Here is a 21,315-nt window from a genome sequence, read left to right as displayed (position 1 = left end):
TAAAGATAAAGCATCTGAAACAAATTCTCCACCCACCCTGACTTAATCTTCAGATCACAACATCCTGACAGAGAAGTTCTGTTTAATGTCTTTCATTGTTTTACTTCTTGGCAGTTTTCCCAAACTTTATGAATAAATTTAAACTATGACAAGGAAAAACACACTCAAAACACAATGCTTATAAACAAATACAAGAAAAGTTCGAAACAGAACACCATATGCGGTATCTCCAAATATGATGTGTGTGCAACATGACCAAAAGCTACAGAGTCCTGGGTCTCAGCATTCCTACTGTCCTACCCAGATCTACTTCTTTTCTTTGTTTTTGCCTTATGATGCCTAAAGGAACTAAGAATCGAAAAATAACCAAGAGGACATAAGAAAACATGGTACCTTTTTTTTTTTTTTTGAAGTCTTGATCTGAACACATCGTCATTGGTGCAACAGTACTCTTGATAATGCTCAAATACAAGACAAGCAACACATATGAAGACTTACCATGTACATACAAGCAGCGTTTTTAGAATCTTAACTTCCACAGTAACATAAAAACCTACAAATTAAATCTTAACTCACCTCAGTATAAAGTTAAATTCTCATATATCTTAGTACGAATGCCAGTATCAGAAACATTCTCCATGTTTCCGTATTCTAGTGTAAAAAAGTTTCATAGAAAGGATAAGGTGCCTTTTTGATAAGTTGCCAACACACACACACACTCTCTCTCTTTCTCACACACACACACACACACACACCAGTGCAAACTATCAAGAGAAAAATCCTCATTTTGAAATGCGATAGATTACACATCTAGACTAAAAGCATCAGAGCGGACAGAGTAGCTTTCCATGATTGAGGTGCTATAAATATGAACAACTGCATGTACAATGGTTGATGAAATAAAGAATAGCTTTCTATCCTTTGCCTCTTAAATCCCACCTTAACTTTTAGAATTGCGCCCAACTCTTAGAGTCCGGACATTCTCCTAGTTTCAAAGCAACTAGAAGACCCTGACTATTCGGAGGGTAAGCGACTAGAGACTAATTACCCAGCGGCGCTACACTTGCCGCGTTTCTTCCTTGCGCTTAAGCGTGACCCCCAGTGCCAGCTTGTTTCACGCAGCACCACACTTCCATTCTTTTCCCTAATAAAAAATAAATATATATAAGACGCTGTCGGGCATATATTCACAAGGTCTCAATTTCTTAAAACATAAGTATGGGTATATTTATTTCTCTCAAATGCATACAAGACAATAATTACACAGCAACAAATCTTTTGTTCAACAATGATTTGATTCATAAGCGTTTGAATTTACATAATTTCACATCCATACCCTTGCATTTTTAAATACTGTAAGTAAAAAAGCCCCCCAAATAACCAGTTCTTATATTTCCTATTTCTCTCTCTATACATCCAAACTTTAAAAAGTTACAAACTGAACATTATACAGAACATATAAATCATGTTTAAAAACTTGAGGTTTTAAAATCACTGTTCCCCAAAATGATTCAAAGTCCTCATGCTGACAAGTGCAGTCCTAGGTGGTAAGTTGGAAAGGGGGAAGAAAGAAGAGACAGACACCAGTTTGCTGTCTTAATGTTTTACTAATCCCGTCAGTAAGAACGGCGACGTCAGAAGGAACAGGCGACGTCAGAAGTAACAGCTTAGGTTTACTACGAGGAACGAGGAACGGGGTTTGCCTCACAGTTGGAGACATGCACTTCAAGTATTTTCCTATTTGATCTGAGCTCCCTGCAGCAAACGATGCTGAAAGAGAAGAACTATTTTCTTCCATACATTCGCTCAATGTCCGCCTGGTAATGTGTTTTAAGCTCTTTACGTTTCAGCTTGAAGGCATCTGTCACCAGACCAGTTTCGGGGGTCCACGGTTCCGGGCTCAAACGAATTTTTACTGGAATTTCGAATTTTTCTAGACTCGCTGCGATGGTGGAAGAGGGAGTGAAAATGTAAATGCAGAGGCATAAAAAACATACAATTAAAATTCCTGGCAAACAGTGTAACTTTTCTAGTCTTAGAGCGCCCATCAAAATGCACAACATCCCATGAAATCTTGCTTCTAAATAAGCCATCCCTCAAAAACACTAGAAGTAAATAGATACATACAGATATGTATGAGAATTATAAAAGCCAAATTTTTTGTTTAAAAAATCTACATGGCCATCAACAGAATAAGTTACATTAAGTTATGATGCAGGCATAAAATGGAATAAAATTCAGTCATTAAAAATAAGATCTACATGGTAGGGTGTATAAAGATATTTGCAATATATTACTAGGCTTAAAAAAAAGGCAGTTTTCAGATTTTTTTAATAGCAGATAAATGTTATGCACACAGATGTGTAGGACAACTATACACCAAGTTATAAACTGTATAGCTCTAGGGGTTAAGATCCATGATTAAGGAAAAGCAAATGCCACACACCTAAATCTGAGTTTATTATAAGGAGATCACTTTAGAAACCAAAAAATAATAAAGTTTAAAGAGAATCTTGTCATCAAATCAGAATATTCAGCATAAGCTATGAGGACAGAATGTTTGCTTACTAGTGTGTCTCTATATACTGCTGGATATCAGTAAGAGTCTCAGTAGCAGAGGGTTGGACACAGGGAGAGGGATGGAGAAAAGGGAGAGGTTTTCCAGCATTCATTCAACAAATATTTATTGAAAAAAATTACTGTGTAAAGCGTTTTACTAAACACTCTTAAACACTCTTTAAGAAACACAGAATAGTTCCTGTTCTCAAGTGGTATAAAATCTAACAAGGATAAACAGATGAACATCTAGCCATGATTACACACACACACACACACACACACACACACACCATACAGACAGGCACACTTGCTCACTAAACTGAAGGTGTAAGTACCTTGGGAGCAAAAGAGATATATTAACTCTAACTTATAAACATAGACATAACAAGGTTTTCTTCTTCAAAGACTAAAGCTATTCCGGGAGTGCTCTCCTAGAGGGAAAACCACAGTGAGTAAAAGCAGCAAGGCCTGGACCTGAGAACTTATGGAATGGTTCTTGTTTTGTTGTGTTTGTATATATGTTAAAGCAAATATTTTTATTTTCCTCCCTTTTATTCTCCTATCATAATAAGTATTAATAAGCTAACTGTGTATCACTGAATAAGAGCAAAAATCGCTCAAGGGGTGTGCATCGTCTTCTGCAAAAAAGGTTAATGTATTTTCAGCTGTGTGCTGGGCAGTTTTACTACATGAGGCGGGAGTCTTTGTTACTGTCCTTACTTAGAAATCAACTATGCTCTCACGAGATGTACATGGGTGCCAAGCGGACAAGCGATGATAGACTGGAAAAGTCAGTTTTATGTATCTACTGGCTTAGGCTAGTGTCCCCAGTTAGTCAATTAAACTCTAACACAATACACATTGTACATAAATGATTAAGTCTACAACCAGTTTACTTTATGTGAGGCAAACTGTCCTCGATCATCTTAACGGGCCTGGTTGGGTGGACTGAAAAGGCCGCAGGAGCAGAGCTGAGGTGTCCCCAAACAAAAACCAACTCCGCCTGTGGTCGGACTTCCAGCAGCTGCCAACCAGCTGCCCTACCGAGTTCCAGCTTTGCCTAAGTCAACCCCCAAAGAGCACATAAACCAATTCTTCACAGTGAGTTTCTTTATAGATAACTACTAACTGTTTCTCAGGTGTAAACCTGATACAAATTTTGCCTAAGAATGAAGTTGGATCCCTCCTTCACACATTAAAATGAACTCAAATAGACCGAGGACCTAAATGTAACAGCTGAAACTATAAAACTCTTAGAATAAAAAATAGGGTGTATCTTTGTGATAGATTAGGAATGATTTCTCAGGACACCAAAAGCACAAACAACAAAAGAAAAAAAAATTACCCTTTCAAAATTAACACTGTTGTACTTCAAAAGGTACCATCAAAAAAGTAAAAACACAACCCACAGAATGGGCGAAAATATTTACAAACTGCGCATCTGGTAAGGGCCTCGTGTCTAGAATACATAAAGAACTTATACAGCTCAGTAATAAAAAGGCAACTCCATTTTTAAAAAACGGGCAAAGGATCTGAATAGACATTTCTCTAGAGAAGACATAAAATGGGTAATAAATACAAGAAAGGATGCCCGACATCATTAGCCACCAGAAAAATATATATCAAAACCAACAGATACCCTACTGCATACCCACTAGGATGAGTAGAATCCAAAGGATGACAGTAACAGGTGTTTCGGGGACGTGGGGAAACTGGAACCTAACACCAGTGGGAATGATAAAATGATGCCAAAATTTTAGAAAATAAGTTTGGAAAATACTTGGAAAAAATATTCTGGAAAATAATCTAGTACTTTCTTAAAAGGTTTAACAAAGTTGACACAGGCCTAGCAATTCCACTCTGAAGTACCTACCCAGGAGAAAGGAGCCCGTCTGCACAACCCCTTGTACACGAATGTTCACAGCAGGATTATTCAGTAACCACCAGAGCGACCGACTGCAGGCTCCCCCAACACACCCGCAAAAAGGGGGGATAGGACACATCCATACAAGCTACTACCAGCACATTAACAGTGTAGAAAATGCAGAAAAGAGTCTTGGGCAGTTGAGGATGGGCCGGGGTGGCCAGGACCCAGCTGAGAGAAGGAGAAAAAGGGTGAACCCAGAAGACAAAAGCTAAAGGGACAAGGACAAGGACTGGTGCATGGGGGTCATGGGAGCACATGATAGGCGAGTCCTCTGGAAGGGCCTGTGAAGTCTGCTCTTCTATTTAGCTGCAGGAAAACATAGTTGGTTTCTGAGTAGGAAATGACGTCACCTAAGCCGTGTGACGGCAGCACAAGCGAACGTGAGCACCCTCTTCCCTTCCCGCCTCAGTCCTCAGTCTGTTTCACAGCCACTCACCTGAAATAGCAGCTTCAGAAAGCACTTTGAGGACCTCGTTTTCCATTTCACAGCTGTTACACAGCTCCTCCCAAGTCCCATGAAGTCCTTTCTTTCGAGCGAGTTCTGTAAGTTCCTTTTGGTTTGGCACAACAAACCCAATGACGTAAGAATGATAACTGAAATACAGAAAGGACAAAGGGGTAAGGATCTAAACGGCACAGGGTGTGAGCTGCAGTCATGATTACCAATGCTGTTGTCATCGATCCACGACTGCACTAAAGAACACACATGACGCCTATTTGGTACTTAGCACACTCACCTCACGCCACTTCTGCTGCATGACTCATAGTATGTTCAAGGCTCTGACAGAGTTCCCTGCTAAATAAACCTTCATCGGATATTTAATGACAAATTTCAACTATGTGTGTTATGAATACTTCCATTTATACATTTTTTTAAAGAAAATTACAAATATTAGAAAATTCAACTCTTAAATCAGTAATTCACATTAACAGGTTAAAGAGAAATTAAAATTTATGTAAATAGAAATTATATCTAGGGGCGCCTGGGTGGCTCAGCCAGTAAGCATGTGACTCTTGATTTCGGCTCAGGTGATGATCTCAGCGTTGAGACCGAGCCCCATGTCAGGCTCCACATTCAGTGAAGAGTCTCCCTGGGATTCTCTCCCTCTCTCTGTTTCCCCCTCCCCTGCTCATGCACTCTGTTGCCCTCAAACAAATAAAATCTTTAAAAAATATATTTAAAGTAAAAAAAAAAAAAAAAAGTGTATCTCAAGAAATCTGGCAGCAAATCAAAGTAATGTGGTTACATTTATTTTCTCTTTTGTTGTCACGAGAACTGTTAATAAAAGAGCTGTAGGTACGCCTGCCAATGGCAGCAGGAAATGGCAAGCAGCATCAGGAAGAGAAGGGTAGTCTGGTTAATATCACACAAGTAAAAGCCAGAACTGTAGTACCACAGAAGAAAACATCTCTTGGCTAATTGAAGGGCAGAATAATTTATAATACAATGTAGTTAATCTTTAAAGTCTGTTTCAAAATTGGTTCTTCTGATACCAGATTTTATCTTTTCATAATAATTATTATGTCAACTGCTGCAGCAAGTAGTAGCACGAAGTAGCTGATCATGAACACTGGCCACAGAGTAGCTGATCATTAACACTGGAGACATTACCACATAGAATACTGTTAGGAAAAAATGTCACCAGAGTGCCAATATAAATTTCCAACACATTTCCCAGGAATACATTTCCAGGATTTTTCTTTAAACTCTCCTTCCCAGCTGCCTTGTATCATTACGGATTAGATATGATAGGAGTTAAGCCACAGCTTAACACAGCTTAAAGCAGAGCCCCCCCACCTTGGCGAGGGTCCCAAGCAGGCTTAAGTCTAGTGCAAGGTAGTAGGTGTGGAGCAGGGTCCAGCTTGAAGACTATCCAACTTCCTTCTCTACTCCCCTATGCTCTGGGCTGTTTCTGGGAAGCTTCCCTGTGCGGAAAGACGTGTTGCTGGGGATGCCAAGGCACCAAGAAGGAGCACTTGACTTTCTTCCCCTCCCCATCACACAGGACACCGCAGTGAGATGTAAACAGAAACCAGAGAGAGAGGATGACAAGGAGGGGAAGCATCCCAAGGACAGAATCAGTTACTGGCTTTCCAGAGAAGAGGCCACTCCCAGAGACAACAGATACGAAGGAAGAAGAGTTCTTAGTATAGTTTTAAGAAGAAGATTCATCTAGGAAGGAAATGCCAAGAACACACAAAAGGTTTGAAGTAAAAGTAACAGAATTCTACTTTCTTACCTGTTTGCATATGCACAAATGTTATCTATAAGGGAGAGGTTCTTCAGGGCTGCCTCTACTTTCCCAAGAGAAACATATTCTCCGGCTTGCAGTTTCACAAGGTCCTTCTTACGATCTATGCAGGACAAAGGCCAGGAGGGGGCACATGGGAGCACAGAAATACCTTGAATACACATGAATATTGGCCATTCCTGAAGTAATTTGCTATCAATTAAGTTTATTATAATAGTTACACCAAAATTAAAAGTACACAGTAAATTAGGCCCTAATTTCAGTACCATTAAATAAATTCTTTCAAAAAAGAAAATTAGTTTCTGGTCAAGAGTCCCTCCAGGGCTTCAGGCATGTTCTGCTGAAGAGGTATGTTCCCTATGACATATTAACACCAGGAAGGAGAAGAGTTCTCAGTGACATGTGAAAGCTCATGTGCTATCTGGAGAGAAACATATCCCCTCAACACAGAATGGTAACGGTAAGGGTCAAGCCTGTCCAACCTGCTGATCTGGAAAGAATTCCCACCAAGTGAGGCCTGGGCAGAGTCTCTAGGAAAGATAGGAGGTAGCCAAGTGCACTGGCCCTGGTAAACGACAGACAGGTAGGTCAGCCTGAACTTCCGCAGCACTTGGGGGGAGGGAGGGGCTAGATGGGGAGGCGGAGAGGTGAATCTGGCTACAGAACAGAGGCACTGAACCGAGCCCCTAGCTGCCACTAGAGTTTTTTAGCAGCAAAGTGGCCCAGTGAGATCAGTGCTGACGGCTCAAGCGTGTGTTTAAGCGGGACAAGCATGTCCAGAGAGAGGAATTTCTTGCAACAGGGTGACAGAAGGTGTGGGCCTGACCTATGGTCATGGTGAGAGGGCAGAGAGAAAAGAATGATTTTTTTTTTTTTTTTTGGTGCAAAATGGTAGTTTTATTAAACCACGGGGACAGGACCCGTGGGCAGAAGAGCTGCTGCCAGAACAGAATGATCTTGAGGCACGTTTCACCTGGTAAATCAGCAGAAGAGGGGTAACACATGGGGAGCTCCCTGAAGTCTCACATCTCCTCCGAGGTTTCTAAGTAGCATGACTAGTACAGAAACACTATTAACTGAGAAAAAGAATGTTAAGAGGGAAGGCAGGGAGCTATTTTCTGCCCCATGGGTCACAATACTCCAACTGCCAGGCCTTCCTTATCTCACAGGCAAGGCCAGGACATGGTTCCAACAGGAGAGCCGTGTCCAATAAACCTTAGATACCAAAGAACACAAAAAATAAATATTCCGTACTAAGAATTTGATTCCTTCAGGGTTATCTAGTAATTAAAAATATCACTGCTATTGAACAGATTTTGAGATCTCCTAAAATGTCAAGCCTTAAAATTCCTTCACAGTCTCTATTTTATATTCCAGAGATGATACAACAGACCCTATCAACACTGCAGAAAGATCTATTCTTGTATTATTAAAAAGCTTCCCTAAATATAAGTTATCTCTTTTGCAAAACTGTTTCAGAAACATCCATTGTCAGGGGGTATATATACATACATTTTATATATATATAAAATATATGTATATATATATATATATATATTAGTTGGCTCACCAATAATCTTTAAACAACCATCAGGGTCAAACTCCCCAATATCTCCAGTACAGAGCCACCTCTGTCCATATTCATCTTCAAAGAAATCAGCTTTCGTTTTTGCTTCATTTTTGTAGTATCCTAGTGTCACATTTTGGCCACCAATAAGAATTTCACCCCTGGGGTGTGGTTTATCAGTATTAAAGTATCCACCTAGTAAACACAAAATAATTAAGAGTTAATTCTAAATTTTTATTTCTATATACATCATGTGAAAATTAGAAAATGTTAGTTTCTAAATAGGAACATCTGATTTTAAATCCAATTAGAGTTTCCCAAAGGAAACGAGGCAGACAGTATAAATGAACAAAACTCATTCAAGTAAAACTAGGTGCAACATTTCAGTTGCTTACCCATAAGCACTGACGCTTTTAAACTACTATTCCAAGCAAACATTACACTAAAAAAATCCAACGCCTGTGGTATAAAATAGTCATGTGTACTACAAGGTAAACTCCTTTAGGGACTCTGTGGAGATTCTTAGATGTCTGATAAAAGTACTAAATCATGTATTCAATAAAACACAACACTGTAAAACCAAATTACACTATATTTAAGAGATTTATGCCTTATAAAATTCAGAATGACTCCAAATTTAAATTTGTCAAACATTTTCACTAATTCTGCTAAAAGAGAAATGAAAAATGGCATCAAACCTTCAGAATATTTATTTTGTATAAAAGAAAAGTGAAACCAAACACTAATAATCTATATACACTGATAGAATCAAATGCAATTTTTTAAAAAGTAATTAGTATTTAAATGGCAAAACAACAGATTTTATGAAATCATAGTAAAAATTTCCTTCTGATGATTCTAGATTGAAATCATCAGGGAAAAGAAAAAAAGAAAAAATATGAAAAATCCTGTTTCAGAGATTACATTTTATGATTTTTGCTTCTACAAAATAAACTTATGATCATTCCTAATTTATTGACATCGTTTAGCAGATTTCAAGTTTTTGTCATAATTCTTCCTTGCATTCATGTAATGAAATAAGCAAAATAAAAGCAATTATAACTCTTCAGAATCATTCTTGAAGCAAGTAAATCCAAGTATAGCTCTAGATAAAATAATTCTATTAGATAAAAAACAAGCACTTGTGGATGATTTATGTCCTAAAGTAAGAAAATGAAGCACAGTTCTAACTTTAAGGTTAAATATTATACAGATTAATGCTCTGTGGTTAAAACAGGTTATTACCTTCCTCCCAGTTCTTTAATTTGATTTCACAGCAAACTAATGGTGCTCCCACTCTGCCAGTATTGTAGTCCCACACTAAGATACAAATGAAAAAAGGTATTTGATTACAGTGGTGACTAAACAGCTTCATTTTTCTACCAAAGATGATGACGTATCCCAAAGCTCTGACATCCCCAGAGAATCTTTAAAAGCAGGAGTCACAAACTGGTGAACCACAAGCTATGGGGCCCACACAGGGTTTCTTTTTATTCTGACTTGGTTATTGACATTTAAAACTCAAGCCATTTTACACAGAAGTGTGGACCCTCCAGGAACAACAGGGCCCGCATCTCCAGCACAGCAACAACTGGGGTCCCCGTCAGACGGGGCATGCCTGCTCCAGCTCCCCTACATGCCTTACTCCCTTCACGGATCTTCTCAAGGCCCACTTCACTCCGTGAAGCTGCCTGGCTCATCAGTCTGGAGCCCCTATCCTCAAGGATGATGGGACCCACTCCACTTTCTTGTCAGACCAGAAGGCTTTGCAGTACCTGCAGCCTCTCCAACCTTCTCCTGTCTATCACTATTTCAAAGGGAGACCTCTAAGCCTCCCGGACAGCAGCCTAGGCTATCATCCAGACCAGGCTGGAGATTAACTTTCAAGGATCTGGGAAAAGCACACACCACTATTGTGAATTACTATTTCATCATGTTTCCTCTTCAAAGATCATTCAAGTACCAGAAAGAAAAGGCTGATTATTTAATAATTTATAGGCTGTTTTATTTACAATATAAGCTGTAACTGATTAATCACATTCAACACAATAATTAACACATAATTAAGACTTTTATTTCCTGCAAAACAAAACTTAGAAATAGCTTCCAAAATATAGAAAACAGGAAAATACAGAAGTAGTGTATGATAAACCTGACATAAGAAAGGTACACAGAAACATTCAAGGTAAACAAGGAAAATGATCAATTAGGAAGTTTAATATCTGTCAGTATCTAGAAAATATAAAGTAGCTCTTCCTAGTACTGAGAAGCAAAATAACTTTCCTCAATAAAAGGGACACATGAGGCACTCCGGGATTCATCTGGGAACCACTTGGGTTATGGATGGCCTCGTCAATCATGTCACCATGATAAACCCTAGAAATTATATTCTCTAGAACTGAATCTGGTTTTCCTCTCATTACACAGACCACCCCCATAAACCACTTCCAAGTTTGAGCTTTAATACACATACCTCAACAACTACACAAAACATGTTTATTTTTCTTCACAAAAAGACACTTAATAACTGAAATAAGAAAATAAATGTATATAATACAGCCAATTCTTGTTACTAAAACTTTTTCCAGAACTCTAAGTAGCTTTTAATTTAACATATCATAATCTAACATGAAACTATCAATTATTGACTATTAGATGTATCCAATACATTCTAAACACTATCAATAATCACAGTACTTAGAATTTACCATCATTCTGCACACAAATACCTTAACCACTTTTATCCTTCATACTGCAGAAAAAAACCATTACCAAAGAATGCCTAGAGGTGCACCCCAGCCTCTTTTTGGACACACCACTTTGAAGAACACAAACCTTCTGTAATTGTTCCCGCACCGCAAGATTCAGTCAGTCCATATCCCTGACCAACGGGACAGCAGAAACAGATGTTCATGAATCGCTGTGTGGTTGCAGAAAGTGGAGCACCTCCACATAACAGAAGCCGAATATTTCCGCCTAGCAAGCCTCGGACTTTTCGGAAAATAAACCTTAAAAAAAAAAAAAAAAAAAAAAAATCAGAGAATTTGAAGCTGAATGGCATTCTCCAAGTCATTTGGACTAATCTCCCAATTCTGAAATGTGAGATTCTGAGAGTCAGGCTCACCCAAGGCTACATAGCCAATTTAAGAGATTCTCTCACCCACTACTTAAACCTTAACTTTTTTTTTTTTTTTAAAGATTTTATTTATTTATTTGACAGAGATCACAAGTAGGCAGAGAGGCAGGCAGAGAGAGAGAGAGAGAGGTGGAGGCAGGCTCCCTGCGGGGCAGAGAGCCCGACGCGGGGCTCGATCCCAGGACCCTGGGATCATGACCTGAACCGATTGCAGAGGCTTAACCCACTGAACCGCCCAGGCGCCCCAAACCTTAACTTTTTTTATGTTTGGCCAAGTAAAGAAAGTAGCATTTTCTCTTAACTTTTCAAGTTAATATTTGAATTCAAAATTGTCAGGTTTAATTTTATACAGTAATGACAAACTTATGTTTATGGCCAGAGCAATTAGTTTTATATTATATAATAATACAGATATTAAGGGGCGCCTGGATGGTCAGTTAGTTAAGTGTCTGCCTTTGGCTCAGGTCATGATCCCAGGGTCCTGGAATCGAGCCCCATGTCAGACTCACTGCTTAGCAGGAGCCTGCTTCTCCATCTCCCCCAACTTGTGCTCTCTCTATCTCACTATCTGTCTCTCTAATAAATAAAATCTTTTTAAAAACACACCTATTAATACTGAATAATCCTGTTGTATCTTCATAAAATTTAGCATTAAAAGCAAAGCATTTTCTTTGCTTTTGCTTACTTCATTAGGAATGTGTACGTATTGGGGGCACCTGGGTGGCTCAGTCAGTTAAGCATCTGACTCTTGGTTTCGACTCAGGTCATGATCTCAAAGTCGTGGGATTATGAACTTGGCCCCACATCAGGCTCAGCACTCAGAGTGGAGTCTGCTTAGATCCTCATTCTCCCTCCCTCTTTACCCCTCCCCCTGCATACACCCATACTCTAAGTATTTTTTGAAAAAGAAATGGGTACATATTTGTACAATCTCTTTTTAAAATTTCACTGGTTTCTGAAGTGTTTATTGTTTTAAAATGTCTGCTAAATTAAAAAAGGAAAACAATTCAAACATCTAATTAAAATGTTTCTGAAAATACACTAATAAAAAAGACTGCTTATTAATAATTTTTTTTAATATTTTATTTATTTATTTGACAGACAGAGGTCACAAGTAGGCAGAGGGGCAGGCAGAGAGAGAGGAAGGGAAGCAGGCTCCCCGACGAGCAGAAGCCCGAAGTGGGACTCGATCCCAGGACCCTGGGATCATGACCCAAGCCGAAGGCATAGGCTTTAACCCACTGAGCCACCCAGGCACCACGCTTAATCATAATCTTTATCAAAAAGGGGAAAGGGTAGGTTTTTCTTTAATAACTCTGGAAAAGTAGAAGACCAAGCAGCAATCATTTTTATATCTCACTCAGAAGTTAATTAAAATAAGGCAAAAAAATATAGTTTCAAATAATGTGGAGCATGTAAAAACTGTATTAGTATTGCCATAAAAAGGGGTACCTGGGTGGCTCAGTTGGTTAAGCGACTGCCTTCAGGCTCAGGTCATGATCCTGGAGTCTCAGGCCTGAGTCCCAACATCAGGCTCCCTGCTCAGCAGGGAGTCTGCTTCTCCCTCTGACCCTCCCCCCTCTCATGCTCTCTCTCTCAAATAAATAAAATCTTTTAACAAATTCCCATTAAAACAAATAAAAAGTCATATATTTTTTAATTTCTAAATTATTTTATAACTAAATCTACTCACTCAGCACTACAAAAACAAAAAATAACAGTCTGTGGTAAAACCTATCGTTTAACAGTTTAAACGCAAAACATTTACTCCTATTTGGTTGCCATTTTATATTCATAGTGGAATTAATTTAAAAACAAAGAAACACTATTTCTCAAACTAAAATTACATACGTGTCCACAGAAAATAAAAGCACACTATTAAATATAATAAAACTATAAGTGAAACATTTTTTCAAACAACACTGCAATCTATTTTAATTGCTCATATTCTTATGCAAGATGAATTTATAGAGTCCCTTTGACTTTCTAAAACCTAATTATTTCTTAGAACTATCTCAATTACCTAGTCTAGTAATATGAACAAAATGGTTATTTGACACCAAAGAGAGAGGGAGTCCACTGACCTGTCACACAGTGGAGTACCATGGCCTTTGGAAATCTGTTCCATTTTGTAATTATAGGCCAGAATAAACAGATTACGTTGGAAACTACTCATTTCATTCACTTTATTCATGACGTTTTTGTAGATCCGATCCATGATTTCCTAGATGTATAAAAATGAGTTAATAAAGTCAATAATGCTATCAGCTGCCTTACATATTATATCTTAACATCAGATAAATATTTCTATCAGTACTGAGGCATTTTAGAAGATATAATCTATCAGGAACAAATTTTTTAAATAGAGCCATAACTAGTTTAAAAATGAGGTTTCTGTAAAACTAATTTTTCAAAGCACAAATATACCTAGATGTTCATGGCGGGGTGGGGAGACAAAAAGAAATAAAAGCCTTAGGTCAGTAACATAATCAGTACTGATTTTTTACATGGCTTTGCATATCTTATTTATTTTGGAAAAACTAAGCTTACTACATAAATGAACAACCATTAAATGAACAACTATATGAAATGGTTTTTAAAATTCTCATAACCTGGGGCGCCTGGGTGACTCAGTGGGTTAAGCCTCTGCCTTCAGCTCAGGTCATGATCTCAGGGTCCTGGGACTGAGCCCCGCATTGGGCTCTCTGCTCAGCAGGGAGCCTGCTTCCCCCTCTCTCTGCCTGCCTCTAGGTCTACTTGTAATCTCTTTGCCAAATAAATAAAATCTTTAAAATTCTCATAACCCTATAAAAATACAGAGAGCCACATTCTTTGCTCACAAAAGGACCACAGGGTTATTTTGGTTGGTTGGTTGTCTTTTAATGCTACACTCAGGAAATGTTCCCTTCTCTGCACTGCATTTTGCTTGCGAGCCCTATGACTTGAAATGGTTTTCCCTCTACAATTTTAAATTATATTTAATTTTACATGAACTAAAAGTTTACATGAACTAAAAAGTAAAATACTACACTAAGGAAACTATACACCTACAGAAACTATCAAACTATTGGTCTTTTATATTTGGCGTAACTATGTAACTTTGCTTGGACTGGAGTACTCAGGTACCTGGTAACGATTCCCAAAACTTTCAAACAAAATCAGGAGCCACATAAGACTTAAAATTCAGGAGACAGAAAATTGTTACCATCCCACTTCTACTCAACTAATTCCCAGGCCCCTGCCCATGCCAGGTACATTAGGCTACACAGTGCTTCTCAGGTAATTCAAAGGCACACTAAATTCTCTGTCACTTTTTTTCATGACTAGGCCAGACTGTTCCTGGGGACTCAGGAGGTAATGGCACAATTTGTTTAGAGGAGGAGGAAGTGGTTATCAAACCTTCCACCCTACCTCCTGCCGGGCTTCAGGTTTCTACTAATATCAAACATATCACAAAAATGATCTGAGTAAGAAGTGACTTAGGGAAAGGACCTGATGATGTCATAGAGAAGCTGAAACCACATTCAGTAAATTTTAAAAATAGATAAAGCTAATAAAGAAAAAAAAATAAAGACAATGAATCCAGTAGAGCATTAAGGCAATATAATCAATAAGGAATAAATTCTACATTAACCACCTTGTCAACAGTTATCTTTTAGCCTAGCATTTAGGTTCTGTAGCAGATGACACATCTTTTACTCAACATTAATTAATGGTCAATTCTTACCGGAACAGCTGCCATCAGTGTTGGTTTCAACATGGTTGTATCCCCTTTGCTTCCTTTTTTTATTTTTGAGGACTAGAGAGAGAAAAAGTGATTCATATAAACTGTTCCTTATCTCAGAAATTTGTTGTAATTCTTAGACCAAAAAGTGTATTATAAATTCATCATTTTTATTTACTTATTGTAAAAACAAAAAAAATTAAAAATAATTATTTTTAAATGATTAACTGCCATCCTTACAATATACTGTCATACGAATATAGAAAAATGTGTTAAAAAATTGTAATTTTCTTAGTATCTGAAGTCACAAACATTTAACTTACCTGATCTGCTAAAGTCTGTGGTGAAGAGTAGCCAATGCGGCATCCGTGAGAAAGACAGACAAGCTCAGCACTTAATTCTAAAACATGGGCCAGAGGCAGATAGCCAATATAAACATCTTCCTCTCTAAAAGAAAAGGGAGATGTAAAAGCAACTGTCAGGAGTGGTCTCTGCTGGAAAATATTGCAAAGCGAGCCCACCCACATGGAGAGAGGGAGATCGAGAAAGCACACGTGCACATGCGTGTATGGGGGAGGGAGGGGGAGGCAGAAAGATGCTGGGGGGAGGGGTGGTGAGAAGTACAGTTCAACCTAAAGCCCAGGAGGCAGACATGAAGGAAGAGGCTGTCTCTAGGGCCACCTGAAGACACTCACTAATTACAAGTGCTAACGTGCAGAAGACAGAAGAAACAGGGCCTGAGGGGCCAAAACATGAAGGGTTCTTCTACAGAACAGAGGAAATCATCCAAAGAGGAGTGGTCTTTAAAGGTAGGGGGGCAGAGTGCCTGGGTGGCTCAGTGGGTTAAAGCCTCTGCCTTCGGCTCAGGTCATGATCTCAGGGTCCTGGGATCGAGCCCCGAATCGGGCTCTCTGCTCAGCAGGGAGCCTGCTTCCTCCTCTCTCTGCCTGCCTCTCTGCCCACCTGTGATCTCTGTCTGTCAAATAAATAAAAAATCTTTAAAATAAAAAAATAAAATAAAGCTGGGGGGGCTCCCAAATAAAAAGTTCCAACAGAATCCAGAACTGCTGGCCAGAAATTTTACAACAGATTCCTGTTTGGAAAGTTACTTAGAAATAATAAATTATACTGTATGTAAGAAAATGTGTATGTCTGTATGTATTTCAAGAACTGCCCCCACCCCCAAAAATATGAAGGGCAAAGACTAACCCAGGAAACTACTGCTTTTAATTTTTTCTGAAAACTTATCCATTCATAAGAGAAATCTCTCTCTCCATCCCTAAATTAAGTTCCACAGTAACCTGTGAGTATAACTTCTGTGCATAAGGGCATCAAAAATACCCCAGCACTCCCACCACACCATATTAGTCATCAAGTACTGACTCCTCTACTACCTGTCATGATCCCATCTGGCTTCCCGTCTCTTCCCTACAGCATGCCTACCCTGCCACCATGGCTGCGGGAATTGGCCTCAAAAATAAGAGAATGAATAAAGCTCGATAAATACTGGAACAGATGAAGTTATTTGTTCACCTCAATTATAACATGTTTAGGTATAAAAAGGACTACAGGGGTGCCTGGCTGGCTCAGTCAGTTAAAGTCTGCCTTCAGCTCAGGTCATGATCCCAGGGTTCTGGGATTGAGTCCCATAATGGGCTCCCTGCTCAGCAGGGAGTCTGCTTCTCTCCTGCCTGCCATTCCCCCTGCTTGTGCTTGCTCTGTGTCTCTCTCCCTCCCTCTGTGTGTCAAATAGATAAATAAAATCCTTTAAAAAAAAAAAAAAAAGACTATAGCAGCAATATGATCAACTGATTATTTAAATTAAAGAATTTAAGTCAGATAAAATTTACACTTTTGAAGTAAAAAAGTAATGCTATATAAATGATATATACATTATATAATGATATATAAAACTATATTTTAAACCTTACAACGGTAATTATTTTGTAATTAATTTTCAAGTCCCTCTGATTTTTTTGGAGGAATTGCTTACTGCCAACAGACTCTGAAAGACTAATTTAGCCACATACCACTAAATGGCACAAACCACGTTAATGTAACAACCAGCATCAACAAGGGACTACTTCATATGCATTGAACATGTGACATACCCCAGTCCTGGAATCCTTTCCGCCATCCCAGTTATACCAGCAATAATGTTACTGTGGGAGATCATGACTCCCTTCGGAAGTCCTGTGGATCCACTTGTATACATGATTACTGCAATATCTAAGGGCCCTGGTTTGCTAAGAGGTTTGCTTTCTGCATTGGAGAAAAAACAAAAACAAACAAACAAAAAAAAACACACACACACTTCTGAGAAATGCAGCCATAGCACCCATTTTTTTCATAATCATGTTTAATAACTCAATTTGACAACCATGAATTATATTCATTCAGAGGTCAACGAAACAGATGAAGTTCCTGCACATAAGAGACGTATGTTCTATTGAGATAAGCAAACCATAAATCCATAATGTAGTAAGAGATAGGAAGAAAAATAAAGACAAGGTGAGATGACAGTAGAAGTATTTAGATGGAAAAGTCAAGAAATGCTTTTCTGGCACGTTGGTGTTTTAGTGAAGACCTGGATACAGTGAGGAAGGGAGCCATGGAAACCCTGGAACTGGGAGATTGCCTCAAATAGTAAATAAGTGAGAGCAAAGGCTTTGACGTAGGAACCAGGACCATATCTGGCAAAGCCCTCAAGGCCACGCTGAAGACTTTGGATTTCACTTGGAGTAGAAAGCAATGTTGTTTTGAACAGGGGCTTGTCATCACCAGCAACAAGGGTCACTTTGGCTGCCAAGGAGCTGCCTAACTTGGGGAAGAAAGGCAACAGGGAAACAAATGGCTATTCCAACAATTTCACTATGAAGTAAGTGTGGTTGGGCTAAGGTACCCAGACACTTGTTAACAACTGTTCTCTGCCTCATGGTGAAGTGGACTTGGCTACAGTCCGAATCCTGGATTCAAAGACAGTGTCCTCCACCTGCACAAACCTAAGGGCAGTAGCCCACATCCTGGAAGTGACACAGGAGGAAGGCAAAGCGAAGCGGGTCATGGGTGGCACCCCCTGAATTAATCTTAGACCGCCCCTAAGTGTGGACTTCTTAAATAAGTGGCAGAAATAATTTTAAACATGTTGCTGAGTGAACCTTCCTTTCCTACAGGCACAGATCTATTTCATGACAACGCGTTATCTTTATTCCAGTCCTTACTTTCCAGCCTGCCGTTCACTCCTCCATCCCACACCACAATTCTCCACCACCTCCTAGCAACTGCTCTGGGGTGGGCCTCCCCCAATGCCTGTGTCATCCACTCCTCCAGGGCACCTGCTCTTGTGGCCAACACCTGCCTCCAAGAGAGGCTCCTTCATGCGCCCTCATGACAAACTGCGCGCCTCCCTCTTTCCTCTGACCCACCCTCAGTTGCTTTTGGAGACATGGCTTTCTGTGGGTAACCTCACCTCCCTCCACATCTATACTTAAAACCCAACTTCTAGCTTCTAAATCTCTAACTCCAAACTTACCTCCAGAGTACATGCCACTCCCCACTAAATATCCATGTCTGAATATCCTCTAGCACTTAAATGTCCAATGGTAATGTCAGCAAAACCCCATTCCCAAGCTGAGTGCTTACATCTAATTTATCACTGAGTTTCCAACTATAAAGGAAATATTGTCCCAGCATCCCAGCAGCTTTTAGGATATTCCTTGATACCCATACGCTTTCTAACACTTTCTGAGACTTATCTGAGAGTAGGAACTTCCAGCATCACCATGCCTAATGTTCAGGCGCATTATAAAAAGATGCTCCCTCTGGAAAAAGGCAGATTTGGAGCAGGGAACGAAGGAGGGGATCTAGGTCTAGCCACTCCAGCTATCTGTACATCCTTACGGATGATCCACATAGGATTAGTTTAATGGCATTGTTTAGAAAACGAACTTCAAACCACTGAAAACTATCTCAAAAGAGAAACGGGAAACCTGTATAATGTTCCCCCTTTAGAACAATAAACTAATGTGTGTATTCTTCCTTAAACGCTACTTTGAAAAGTAGAGAAAAGTATAACTAGAGTGACCTTACTTCCCCAAGTGATGATCTAGAAAATTATTTGTCCCTGATCTGACTTCAGGATCTGGAACCACTCCAGAGAACGCGGTCACTGCAGAACGACGACAAGGAACTGGGAAGGTGCGCCATACCTGTGCTGGCCTTGGCTCCCAGAGCCTGCACCGCAGCCATCGTGTGCACGATGACGCCCTTGGGAAACTCGGACCACGTTGGTGGCTTACCATCCACAGTGATGATGTGCCGTAGGCGTGGGACTAATGAAACTATATCCTGGAAAAACATAAGCATTTAGTATGTTCTTTGCTGCTGTTCCTCAGGAACAACTTAGCAAACAGTCTAGGACACAAGAAAAGTAGTTTACCATAATCTGTGAATTACTCATTTCTTGCCTTCAAAAAAAAGGTTAGGGGGTGCACTGGTATGAACAGCACTCTTTTCAGATGGAGAAACTGGTCTGACATTTCCAACAGCTATTTTATAGCATTAGATTTACTGTGTATGCCCCTGTTCTTAGGTAAAATCCTAATCAGCAATGTCACTTCCTTACAAAATAGGCATATAAACATAGGCCTCCTGTAATACAGAGTAGCCACAAGTCCTAGGTTTTTATGAGGCTCATAAAGATATGCGGGGAGAGGGAGGGAACTCACAAATCTGGGTATTAAAAAACCCAGCAGATATTACTGTTTTCACTGGAAGTCATCTAGGCACTTTCAAAACTTCTTTCTCCAACAGTTTATCATAGAAGTCTCTTTCTTCCCTTTAAAAAAATCCTAAAAACTCATAATGACTCAATGCTTCAGAAATAAATGATTACTTTAGAAACTAACCCTTGAAAATTATAAATTTGCTGAAAACAGACTAGAAAACAAATGAGCATAATAAAAAAGGTAAACCCTTCATCTTGGATTCCATGTTAATGATCTGTAACTCTGCACTACTTATACATAAATATGTATGAAATCTACTTTTTCTTTTCTAAAGGCAAGGAAGAAAGTATGGTACTCCTAAAAGTTTACAAAGATATTCAGGATTTTAAAGATCATAAAAGTATCAGTATTAGAGCTCATGAAAATGAGAATTCTTAAGTGCTGGATAATTATAAAGTAACCACAATCCTCACCTTCAACTTTGTTTGCAAGAGTTCTTTACTGGTAATGATGCTGGTCACTTCTGTTTCGTTTAATCCATGAACAATAGCTGGGCCTCCTAGAGTAGCATACAAGGTAACAACTACAGGGAAAAGAAGGGCAAGTCATGTATTTGCACATTTCATGAAAGTGCTACATGTGAAGTCTCTGAAAGTAGTCAGAAATTCTAATGATATACTGAACACTAAATTGTCAGATCCACAGTTTATTATGTAACTGTGCTATGATTAGCTAAATTATTTCAATATACTAATAAATATGTCCACTCACCCTTTCCTACTTCCTCCAAGATTTCCAGTATCTTTCAATATCTAACTGTGCTATGATTAGCTAAATTATTTCAATATACTAATAAATATTTTTTCTGTATCTTTTTTTTTTTTTTTTTTTTAATTTGACAGAGATCACAAGCAGGCAGAGAGGCAGGCAGAGGAGAGGGGAGGAAAACAGGCTCCCCACTGAGCCGAGAGCCCGACATGGGGCTCGATCCCAGGACACGGGGATCATGATCTGAGCTGAAGGCAGAGGCTGAACTCACTGAGTCACCCAGGTGCCCCATTTTTCTGTATCCTTAAAGCAAAAGAAAGAACAGGAAGGATTGGGGAAGAAGGAAGGGAGACCCAGCATAAAATTCTTGTTCCTCAGACTGCAATCTAAAATCCATCTTTTTCTTTCATAGCCATAATGCGTTTTATGACATCAAGGGCGTGCTGGTGACTCGGCATCGCGGGTGTCCTGCTGCGGTGAGTCTGCGTCACCTCCTCTACCTGTGACAATAGCATGTCCTGCTGTACCCGGTTCCCATGACTCTGTAGGAGAAAGGCTCGGGGTCTGCACCACTTTGGGAAGCCAGGAAGCCGGGGACGGAGCTGGCAGACGTCAGCATGCACGGCGGCCGGCACCCCAGGGCTGGTGATTCACA

General features: G+C 39.4%; 1 protein-coding gene across 1 annotated transcript; it reads right to left on the bottom strand.

Annotated features, from left to right (window-relative positions):
- Positions 1 to 394: 394 nt before the first annotated feature.
- LOC111139278 (long-chain-fatty-acid--CoA ligase 3-like) lies at positions 395 to 21,279 on the bottom strand. The gene is made up of 13 exons (XM_022491552.1): positions 21,188 to 21,279; positions 20,366 to 20,498; positions 19,374 to 19,512; positions 17,277 to 17,427; positions 15,489 to 15,612; positions 15,169 to 15,240; positions 13,526 to 13,665; positions 11,141 to 11,313; positions 9,551 to 9,625; positions 8,309 to 8,500; positions 6,727 to 6,841; positions 4,923 to 5,080; positions 395 to 1,942 (listed from the first exon to the last, which is right to left on the bottom strand). Exons 1-13 carry the CDS (start codon positions 21,277 to 21,279, stop codon positions 1,785 to 1,787), a joined length of 1,722 nt encoding a protein of 573 aa, XP_022347260.1. The 3' UTR covers positions 395 to 1,784.
- Positions 21,280 to 21,315: the final 36 nt, after the last annotated feature.

This window comes from Enhydra lutris, unplaced genomic scaffold (assembly GCF_002288905.1).
Source record: "Enhydra lutris kenyoni isolate GAN:26980312 unplaced genomic scaffold, ASM228890v2 scaffoldscaffold1, whole genome shotgun sequence".
In the NCBI taxonomy this organism is placed as follows: domain Eukaryota; kingdom Metazoa; phylum Chordata; class Mammalia; order Carnivora; family Mustelidae; genus Enhydra; species Enhydra lutris.
The sequence above is the reverse complement of the archived record's forward strand: the minus strand, read 5'-3'. Positions and strand labels throughout refer to the sequence as shown.